This window comes from Ylistrum balloti, unplaced genomic scaffold, assembly GCF_031769215.1.
Source record: "Ylistrum balloti isolate Yb309-2 unplaced genomic scaffold, AGI_CSIRO_Ybal_v1 Utg370312, whole genome shotgun sequence".
Taxonomy (NCBI): Eukaryota; Metazoa; Mollusca; class Bivalvia; order Pectinida; family Pectinidae; genus Ylistrum; species Ylistrum balloti.
The window spans coordinates 886,867-898,298 of NW_026782231.1; the positions used below are offsets into that span (position 1 = coordinate 886,867).

At 35.2% G+C, this 11,432-nt stretch overlaps 1 protein-coding gene across 1 annotated transcript; it reads left to right on the top strand.

Moving 5' to 3' along the window:
• The first annotated feature begins 175 nt into the window (after positions 1-175).
• On the top strand, positions 176-10,589 carry LOC132553228 (G patch domain-containing protein 4-like). The gene is made up of 7 exons (XM_060217458.1): positions 176-262; positions 640-713; positions 2,059-2,151; positions 3,142-3,243; positions 4,535-4,620; positions 5,008-5,067; positions 5,950-10,589. Exons 1-7 carry the CDS (start codon positions 208-210, stop codon positions 6,560-6,562), a joined length of 1,083 nt encoding a protein of 360 aa, XP_060073441.1. The 5' UTR covers positions 176-207; the 3' UTR covers positions 6,563-10,589.
• The last annotated feature ends 843 nt before the right edge of the window (positions 10,590-11,432 follow it).

Below are 11,432 nucleotides of genomic sequence, written 5' to 3' on the forward strand. Positions count from 1 at the left end.
TGTCCCTGCTTTACTTATTGTATACGAAAGTTTGTCGTAGGGTCGGATATGGATCGAACTACAAGTTGTACCTGAAACCGGAAATGGTCAGGGGGCTGCTTTGCTTTGTAAGACTGATTTTACACACACGTCTTTACTTCCGGTTGATTTCGACACACGTGTGAATAAGTATACATAGAGTGTGCTTGTTGTCTCTAGATTTGTGACATGTCCAGTTCTAAGTTCGCGTTACAACAACTCTCAAAACATGGCTGGAAGGAAGGTATAGTAATAATGACACAACTCATTCTGAGCCGTCACTTTCATGTTGAGTAAAGACGTATTCACTAATTAGTCCAGGTCAAGGAGAACAGGCACCTGTACAATGTATATGGAACGTATACCAACACAAGCAAAAATCATGTTCACTATGCATCAAAGTCATATCTGCCTATATAGCCAGATTGCCGATCCTCCAATTCCGACAGACATAAACTGCATACGTGGTATAGTACTATCCAATAATTTGTACACGTAACGCTACTGTTATCGTACCTTGTAACGAGAATTGATGTTGTGTATAAGACGAATATTAATAAATACAGTTAGATATATACTTTAATATTGATCCTGAAGTTTATGTGTAACGGTTGTTTTCAGGTTCTGGACTCGGGAAGAGTGAAAGTGGTATAAAAGAAGCAATAAAAGTGAAAATCAAACACGACACACACGGGGTAAGATTAGTACATACCTTTTACTACATTTAAACAGGTTGGGCACAATCCTGATAGGGGTAACATTTACTCACCTGTGCCATAAAAACGTGTCATTACAGGACATTTAACTTATAAACACTTTAACTATCTTACACTGTTTTCGTTTCTGATTTTGTATTTGGGTTGGTAGTTTCTGAATAACTATGTTATAGAAGGGTAGGATTGTTGCAACAGATGTGGTTTTCTGTCAAGTTTATACGCCAAGGGACAGTTTTTTTTATTTGAAATATCCGACCTTCCGACTGCTGTAATAAATAACTAAAACATGAGATCATCCTGTAAATCACTTCTGATGAGAGATCTACACTAGTTACATTAAAGTCTAATTATTTATCATCAGATTTGATTAATGTTACCATCTTATGCAGGATTAAGAAATTCAGCACAATTTTACAACAAACCTGTTGTAGTTGTAACCCTGGTAAAATACAAGCTGCAATATACCACTTGGCTAGAGAGAACTTCTCTATAGCTCGATTGGTTGAACGTCAGACTAGTAAGCCAGGGGTCCTGGGTTTGATTCCTAGCGGAGGCATTGAGATGAAAAATGGTGGCTTGGTATTCTCAGGTATCAGGAAATTTATGTAATATAACGATACACTGGGATCTATATTAGGACTTCAGTAGAACAACTTTATGTGGAAAGTGTGATACTGCATACAATTGTTGGTAGTTTATAAGTGTGGTTACATAGATACATTGACAAGGATTAGTGTTTCTATCATACCATTATGGTAGCCAATAAAGGGTTCATTATTGTTGACTTTTCTCGACGGTCCCTGTCTGTCAGTGGAAATTTGTTTTTATCCCTGAGTAGTATTAAGTATATGTGCTATGTTTTTACAGCTGAGTAGCTGTTATTCACTTATACTTACACATTTGCAGAACTGTGTCCAACCTATTTTAAGATGGAATGGAATACATTACAGAATGTTTGCTCTATAAAAATTACAAGTCGAGGAGCTGATAAAGAACATTTTCTTTCTGTAAACTTTCTGATCTGCAGACCTCCCATACATGATGAACTCTGTCTATGATACGCTCTATAGCAAATTTCAACACATTTTGTTATTGATCTTATTGATTTGCTTTCCATACAAACATACTAAGGGACTCATCATTAAAAGTGTAATTGTGAACTACAGACAACATAGAATGTTGCTGACCACAAGTGGTATGATAGGAGAGATATAGACCAAAATTACCCATTTGTAATCATTCCTGGATTGTTGTTATTGGTAGTCAAATCTATTCAGGAAACTATCGAGTAAAACAAAATTAAAATTACATTTTACTTCCTCAGGTTGGTCATAAAAAAGGAGATGAATTTGCTTTCCACTGGTGGGATCATGTGTTCAACAAAGCAGCCAGTAACATCAGTGTCAACTCCACCGAGGTATTACCATACTATGATATGGTTAATAATACTGTATAACACAAGCAGAAGATGCTAACTCTTCTGGAACACCTGGTCTTATCTTCCTTGTAAATTTTCAGAAGTCTTTCTTTTGTTAATATTTTTGTTATGTTGACTTATGATATTTTCTTGTTGTTTTTTATGTAGATATTTAAGAGTAATCTTATCTAAATTTCTTTTTGCATGGAAAGCAACATGTTAAGATATGTTTACGCTAATTTCAGTTTCTTTATAATGTGTTCAAAGAAGTTATGGGGGATAAAGAAATTTATCAATGTGCAAATTTTCTAAAAAAAAAAAAACAATAATACACTAAAATTTGATTGCAGTAAATTAAGTACATCTACAGCAGTACACTGTTCACTGTGTAGTCTCAATAATTCCCAACAGTAATGTCAGCTCACAGAGGCACTACGAATAAATGTATTTAGTAAACCCATAATCTAATTTCAATGTAGCCATCTTAAGACCATCAGAAGTAGTCAGATCTGTGAGTAATTAATTTTCTAGTGGTTCTGTGTGAGACATATTCTGTATCTGTGTAAGACATATTCTGTATCTGTTGTACTAGTGGAGACATATTCTGTATCTGTGTGAGACATGTTCTGTATCTGTTCTGTATCTGTGTGAGACATATTCTGTATCTGTTTGAGACATATTCTGTATCTGTGTGAGACATGTTCTGTGTCTGTGAGACATGTTCTGTATCTGTGTGAGACATGTTCTGTATCTGTGTGAGACATTTTCTGTATCTGTTTTACTTGTGGAGACATATTCTGTATCTGTGTGAGACATATTCTGTATCTGTTTTACTGGTGGAGACATTGTCTGTATCTGTGTGAGACATATTCTGTATCTGTGTGAGACATATTCTGTATCTGTTTTACTGGTGGAGACATTATCTGTATCTGTGTGAGACATATTCTGTATCTGTGTGAGACATATTCTGTATCTGTTTTACTTTTGAAGGATGGTGTCAATCTGAGTAAGAATAAGGACAGTGATAAGATCTCCACAACAACCACCAAAACCTTCGACAACAAGGCCATGCTGTATGGAAAATTCCTCAAGGTCTGTATACCTGTATAAATTCTTGTCTGTGGTTTCAGAATATTCTGATGTGATTAAGGATGTCTACAGCATTATCAAATTGTCTGATCACCTGTCTGGTAAAAAATTGTCTTTAATAAAATCCAGAAATCTTGGTAAAGCAAAGAAAGAAGTAGAAGAATTTTTCTTATTGGTTTGATGTTAAATCCTTTATAAAGAATTTTTCTTATTGGTTTGAAATTTAACCCTTTATAAAGAATTTTTCTTATTGTTTTGAAATTTAACCCTTTATAAAGAATGTTTCTTATTGGTTTGAAATTTAACCCTCTAGAGATTTTTTCTTTTTGTTTTAATATGAAATTCTTTAGAAATGATTTTTTTCTGATTGATTTGATATTAAATCCTTTAGAAAGTTTCACACACATTGGACTTGTGAGATTCTCCTGTATTGGATTTGGGAGATTCCCTTGTAGGCTATAGTCTAGTCCATTTGTTCTGTAAGAAAGTACATATCACTATTATAATGGCTTTGTCTACTAATAGGGTCTAAAAACAATAAATCTAAATCATTAAGTTTGGAGGGTTTTCATGTTATTGAACATTTGACAGTTCAACTGCATACCTTAATTTTCTTATAACATAATATAGATGTAGGCAATATTTTGTCCAGAAAACTAAATTCTTAAGGAAAGTAGAGTGCTTAGCACGTAAACCTGATGTATGGGATAGAGTGTGTGTAAACTGGTAGCTATATATAGTGTTTCCAGCTTCATATATCAGCTTCTCTAACCCACTTTGGGCTTGCTCATGTTGACAGACATACCAGTTTAAATGTATCATTTCAGGCATAAACCAGGAATGGACATGAAAATATAGATATTGTCCTTGTAAGGCGTAGTTGAGACTTGTCAGAAGAAAAGTAAGATCATTAGATCTGCTTTATCTTATAAACAGACGTCCCTGGTCCAACTGATAAATGGTTAGGTGGTCGGTGGTTTAGTGGTCACACACTCGTCTTTCACCCCTAGCTGTCCAGGGTTTGATTTCCAGATCAGACGTAGGTAGGGGGTCGCCTCTCTGACCTCACATTTTCCTCCTGTACTCTCACTTCCTTTCACAATAAGATGCATTGTGGGCTTCCATCCAGGCCAACAAGAGTCAATATACATCGTAAAAAAACCTGTTTCACAAATGTTTTAAAACAGATAAAATTCATATCAATATATTTAAACTGATAAAGAAAGGAAGGTCCTGCTTTGACATATTGTTATAATGAATGTCTTGCATTAAAATCATCAATGTTTCTGTTCAGGGAGCCACTTTGTCTAATGGGTCTTACAAGGCAACCAAGGAGGAGGATTCTGAGGATGAATATGAAGAGGATACAACTCCAGCAAGGTCAGCAATACAGTGTGTGTGTGTGTGTGTGTGTGTGTGTGTGTGTGTGTGTGTGTGTGTGTGAGGGTGAGTGAGGGTGCGTGTGTAGGTGTGTGATTGTGTGTGTGTGCATGTGTGAGTGTGTGTGTGTGTGTGTTTGTGAGTGTGTGTGTGTGTGTGTGTGTGTGTGTGTGCCTGCCAGCACAACCGATATCTGTAGACAGAAAATCTAGTTCTATAAAGTTATTTCGTATTTCTGTTTTACATTTTTTGACTAAGATTCAGGACTGAGAAGATGATGGTGCTATGGAATCATTTCTATTTTTTGTTATTTTCTAACTGGGACTCAGGACTTTAAGATTAATAATTCTGTAAAATGATTTCTAATTTTTGATATTTTCTAACTAGGATTCAGGACTTGGAAGATGCAGAATTATTGAAGGCATGCGGTGGAATGACTGGACACAAGTAAGTTGTGCGATATTTTATCTAACATACTCCAACAAAGGATTACGTGACATCAGACACCACATATGATAGGTAACACGATTTACCTTATCGTATTGATCTATTTAATCATTCATGTGTTTCCTGTTCTGCATTTATCTAATTTATGTTCTATAATTTCAAGATCTTTGTTTTGGAAGTGAACTAATCAAGAGGTGAAATAACATTAGAGCTTGCATATCAGACTTAAAAAGACCAGGGGAATTAAAACTACAAAAAATATTCATTGTTTCTGGATAAATTACATTTCCTTTTGTATGGTGGGAACTAGTGTCTAGGAGAGAGTGAAACAGTCATTTTAATGATACTGAGATTGCAGTAGTGAAGTTATAGTGTCAATACAGCATTTCTGTAAAACCAGTGGTGATAAAGTGATTGCCATCAACTACATATGTATTGTATCCTGCTCTTCAATAAGATATAATGCGATGAGTCAAAGATTATGTGTTAGCTTTCTCACCTTGGTGCCTCAAAGGCTGGTCTGAGACAATGAGTGGTTAGTGAAAATTTCAAATTGTTGAAACAGAAAATACCATTGTGAAAGGCAATCACTATAGCTTAAAATATATCAGTCTGTAAACCTACAGCTGGAAAACGATAAAGAATTTCTCAATTCTGTTTCGAAAGTTTTCACTAACAACTGATTAAATCAAACCAGCTGTTGAACATCAGGATCAGGTCTTGTTGGAGGTTAGATGCATTCAAGTGATCAATTTAATTTGATTATATTTTATACAGAACATAAGCTTGTTTAAAGAGTTGCCTTTGTAACATATTTAAAGTCACCTTCTTTTCAAAAGAGTTCCAAATCCTGATAGTTACTTTTGACTTATGTTTTTATAGGGCTGCCAGACACGGCCACAAGTTAAATGGTAAACTGGCCAGAATTCAAGAACAAGAAGCGTTGCTATTGGCTAAATACAAAACTGGAACAAGCAGAGGAAAAGACAAAATTGAGGATGGACACCAGAATGATGAGGATTTAAGTACAGATGTAAAAGAAAAGAAGAAAAAACGAAAGAAAGACAAATCAGAAAAGAAGAAACGGAAGAGAGAAATGGAAGACTTGGATAATAGCTCAGTGGAGGCGACAGTTGATACAGATTCAGCTTGTTCACCTGTGAAACTGAGGTGTGAGGAGACTTCCGAGTCTGTCAAAGATAAAGACATCAAAAAGAAAAAGAGGAAAGAAAAAATGCTGAAAAACATAGACATAACTGAAGTTGAGGTCCAAGAGATTGATATGTCTAATAGTAAAACAAACAAACAGACAAGTGATGAATGTGTACTGGAACATGACAGTACCATCAGACACTTAAAAAAGAAGAAAAAGAAACTGAAAGGAGAATCTTGTGAAGACGATGATACAGCCAGTACAGGAAGTGATAGACAAGATAGTGTAGTGGTCAAAAAAAAGAAAAGCAAAAAACAAAAGAAAGAAAAGTCATGTGATTAGATAACGTGGATTTAACTTAAATCAAATAAATTGATGAATTGATATTAAATGTTATTTAAAACTTTTTAATTTTCACAGAAGTAGATAATTTGGGAAGTATTAATATTTCTGTCTACTAACACTTAGAGAACTGTCCCTAGCTCTCAAGAATATGAAAAATGGGAAAACACCTGGGTCGGATGGATTTAATGTAGAATTCTATCAATTTTTTTGGAAAGATTTAGGTAAACTAGTTTGTAGGTCCATTAATTATGCATATTCGGTAGGAAAATTGTCTGACTTTCAATCACAGGGAATAATAACATGCATACCTAAAGAAAATAAAGATAGAAGATATATAAAAAACTGGCGTCCAATATCATTGTTAAATGTAGATTACAAAATTGTTTCAGCTGCCATAGTAAACAGGTTAAAGGGTGTTACCATCGATTATAAGTGAAACACAGACAGGGTTTATTAAGGAAAGATTTATAGGGGATAGTACTAGGCAATTATATGATGTTATGCATTTCTTAGAGGAAAACAACAAACATGGTTTATTGTATCTTCTTGATTTTGAAAAGGCCTTTGATTCGGTTGAGTGGGATTTTTTAGACAAAGCTTTAGAAATTTTCAGTTTTAGTTCATCTGTTCATAAATGGTTAACTCTTTTTTACTTTAACTCTAAAAGCTGTGTTATCAATAATGGTAATCTTTCTCATTTCTTCAAATTGGGAAGAGGCTGTCGTCAAGGCGAACCCGATATCTCCGTACATCTTTGTTATTGGGGCTGAGCTACTTTCTTTAATGATAAATTCTAACCAAAGAATCGGGGCTCTTACAATTGTTGACAAAAAGGTATTACTTGGACAATACGCAGATGATACATATCTCCTGTTAGATGGTAAAAGTGAATCACTATACGAAGCTGTACACATACTTGAAGATTTTTCTATGATATCCGGTTTAAAAGCAAATTTAGCAAAGTCCCACCATTATTGGATAGGCAATAATAAATTCTCAGATGAAATCATTTGTCCAGACATAAACCTAACTTGGTCAACTGAAAATTTTAGACTTCTAGGTATCACATTCTCCTTGAATCTGGATGAGATGGAAGAAATAAATTATGAACATACTTTGAATCAGGTTGAAAAAATGCTAAGGCTTTGGGTAGTACAAGATTTAACTATTATCGGCAGAATAAATGTATTGAAAACACTTGTTATACCTAAGTTTGTACACTTATTTAGTGTTCTGCCTAATCCGTCAACAGAATTTTTCAACAGAATGAATAGAGTATTCTATAGATTTATCTGGAATTCAAATACACAGAAAGCATTTTAGCTTTTAGTAAATATATGACAGTTAGATGGATAAAGAGATACTATTCAGATGTAGATAGTGGCTGGAAATCTTTTTTAAAACACATATAGAAAATAGATCCCGAGGTGCTCTTTCACTTGGATGCAGGAAAGTTGAGGGAGAAAGCAAAAAATGTAAAAACCAAATTCTGGTGTTTTGTATTATCTTTAGCAGAATTAAAATGTCCACCAAATTCTCTTGAAGAATTTTTAGCGTTAGATTTAACCTATCTCGTACCTCTCCAAAAAGTAAACCACTGTATCCAGTGGAGAAATTTTGGTCTGCACATGGTTAATGATTTATTTATAAATGGATTACCAAAACCTTGGGGAGAGCTCAGGCATGTGTTGCATTTAGATTGTATTGAATACCATGCAATTTTTCAGAAAATGAATAGAAATTGAAAAAATGAATACAGAATTGCTTTTGTGAATGGTGAAACAATTACTCCAATCAAAAAAGATATTGTTCAGAAAATGTTAGATATGAAAGACCAAAAATTAATATACGAGCTTTTTGTAAACAGTATAAAACATGAACCCGTTAAGACTCAGGAAAAGTGGAAGAAAGCTCTGTTACTTGATTAATTTGATTTTGAAAATATTTATAATGTTGCATTTCGTTGTACACAAGAGACTAAGTTACAAGCCTTTCAGTATAAGATTAATCATCGTATACTTATGACAAACCCAAAACTTTTTAAATAAAACTTACAGAGAGTAATCTGTGTACTTTTTGTAACAGAGAAGAAGAAACAATAGAGCATATTCTTTATTTCTGTTTTTACTCCAATGCGGCGATAGAAGAATTTTGTTCATGGTATTCTGATTATGATGATCAACATGTAGGTGTTCTACAAAGTACAGATGTAATTTTTGGAAATGCTAATTTTAGCGATATCTTGAATCTCTTTCTTTTATTACTTAAATACTACATCCATCAATGATGTTGTTCCTACTTTTACTGCATGTAAGACCAAATTAAGAAAAACTCTGGAAATGGAATTCTTTATAGCAAAACGAACAGGCTCACTTGGTAAATTTCATCGAAAATGGGGGACATTTGTCAATGCTCTGAGACATGAACCAGTGGGGGCAGATCATAGAATATTGTTCAGTACAGGTTTTTTATATTGATCATATTTACCATGTAATTTACCAACTCTAAAGATTTTGTCGTGTCTGGACTCTCTGCTAGTGAGTAAAAAATGTAAGAGGACATGACATTCAATGTGATGTATGTGTGCGAGTTTGAGAATCTGTATGTGTGCATGACCTGTGAGCGTGTGTAAGATGCAGGTACTAGCTGTACATATGGTTAAACTATAGTATGATTATACAGGCCCAGATTGTATGTCTTTCCCTTAAAGGAGTACATGCACCTTATTAATATATAACATGTGATTAGTGCATATTTTGGTGTGGATCTGTGGTTGTGTAAACAAGTGTAGGCCACTGTATATGTGTGTTAATCCATACCTGTGTTAAGCGAATATAGCATCATTCAGTATGTATTCTATTTATGTATCTACATAGTAAAATATTTGAAGGATGAATGTGTGAAGCGGTGTGTGAGAGCCCCCTGTGAGGGGACACAGTTTATTTATGAAGGCTGACCCAAAGGCCCCAATGGACCTTGGCAGTCTGCCAATATAATCATGAATAAATGTCTTGGAAAAAAGAAAGAAAAAAAAGAATATTTCTGATGTCATTGAGAATTTCTTGCAGTTTGGCTGTATTGTACACTGTGTATATTATTATACCTGTAGTGTGGATGGCAGTGTTGAGTCTTATTAGGCCTTATATCTATATACTGAATTGGGTGTCTGAAGCAAGGAGCAGTTTTCCTTGAATTTCATTTAAAATACGATTTAGCATCATGCAAGGGTATTTATGAAAGGCATTATGTAGTTTCTGCCAGGAACGTATAATTATGCTCGTCTGGCCCCACAACGTGACGACCCACCATTGACTGCCATCCACCTTAGAATGCCTCAGACCAAATATGTACAAAATGCAATTGTTTGTACAGAAGGAAGATTTGCTTAATTTCCCCTTTTTGGCCCAGCCTTTATTTTCTAGGAAGTCATACACACATGCCAGACGTTCTTGTCCCTGCAGGGCAAAGGCAGTAATATGCCTTGATAGGATCATCTGAATCAGTTTTTCAAATTGGATCCAATCATATTACTTTGTGACTTGTAGCGTGAATGAATCTGAGCTCGGATGAGATCATCCACATGCTGGTATACCCAGATCTCGTAGTCACCTTCATTTGACTGGTGCTCAGCAATATAACCAGGGGCAGGTTGATCTGGTAAATACCACATGGTAATGTCTCAAGGTACTCACGATTCAACTGAGGAAAGGAAACATTTGATGCTTCTAGTTTTCGCCACTCATTTTCGGCTCTACGAGTCATGTTTGGATCCTCCGCAACACGCTTCACAAGAGCATTATCTCTTTGCAAAAGAGATACCATGCGAGTTGCATTTTGTATGTCTCTCTGTTCACACTGGGGGTCTGAAACGTATATGGGCCCTCTGAAACTATTCAGGCTTGCGGTTACTATACGTACAAGTTTCCCAATGATTGTAATCAGATGATTTGAAGTGAGTGTATCTTTAAACAGTACCCATTTTTTAATCTTCCATGGTAAGACTCCACAACCCAATGTATCTTGGTACAGCAACGATCATCGTTAGCTTGTTGTGTCGCCTGCAGAGCTGGCAGACACTTAGGGATCACTTCCGTCTTCACACTTCGTCGGCGGCGGCGGCGGCGTTCGGACGAAAGTTTTCCAGACTTTTTTCGGTAATGTTTTGAGTTATCAAAATGAAATTTGGCATATGGCTTTTTGTTGCAAGGGTACAGATTAAGTTCGATTCCCGGCTGTCTGTGACCCTTTCAACTTAGAAAAGGAGGACTGACAGTTTGGGCCTTCTTTTTATTGTTTGTCTATTAAAAACTTGATGTCATGCGGTAATGACATGACATTAATCTAAGGTCAGCTGAAGGCTGTTCAGTTGTTATTATTGCAATAATTATCAAACTAAATTAAAAAAAAAATTTCTCTTAAGTGTCATTTGATGATATATTTCAAAACCTCATATGCCATTGTTGAAAAGTAGGTCACGGTAATTAAGTGCCCTAATTACTAATTAAGTCACACTTGAGCACCGTTTCCTGTCTTAATGCATCTATAAACAATACGTTTATCACGTGCAGTGTATTTATTTGAAATATTTTTGCAAATATGGATGATAATAAAATGGAAAAAAATCAATTTAGCACAGAGTTTCACAGGATCATTAATGACCCTTGTCTATTACTTACGGGAATGTATTTTTGTTTACTGCTTTAGTAAGGGGAATGGTGGTGTTGGGATATTCGTTAAGGAGTCACTGTCGCTGTCACAATCTGACCAGTTCTCCACCGTCATTGCGTCATCAAAACAACTTAGGAAACTTGAGGAGGCAGTTGTTTGTGCAGTATCAAACTGGTGTCGGTCATAAGAAAGATACCAT

Coding starts and splice junctions, on each gene's coding strand:
- LOC132553228 (XM_060217458.1), top strand. CDS start 208: ATGTCCAGTTCTAAGTTCGCGTTACAACAACTCTCAAAACATGGCTGG. Junction 714..2,058: donor TCAAACACGACACACACGGG/GTAAGATTAGTA, acceptor TTACTTCCTCAG/GTTGGTCATAAAAAAGGAGA. Junction 4,621..5,007: donor GAGGATACAACTCCAGCAAG/GTCAGCAATACA, acceptor TTTTCTAACTAG/GATTCAGGACTTGGAAGATG.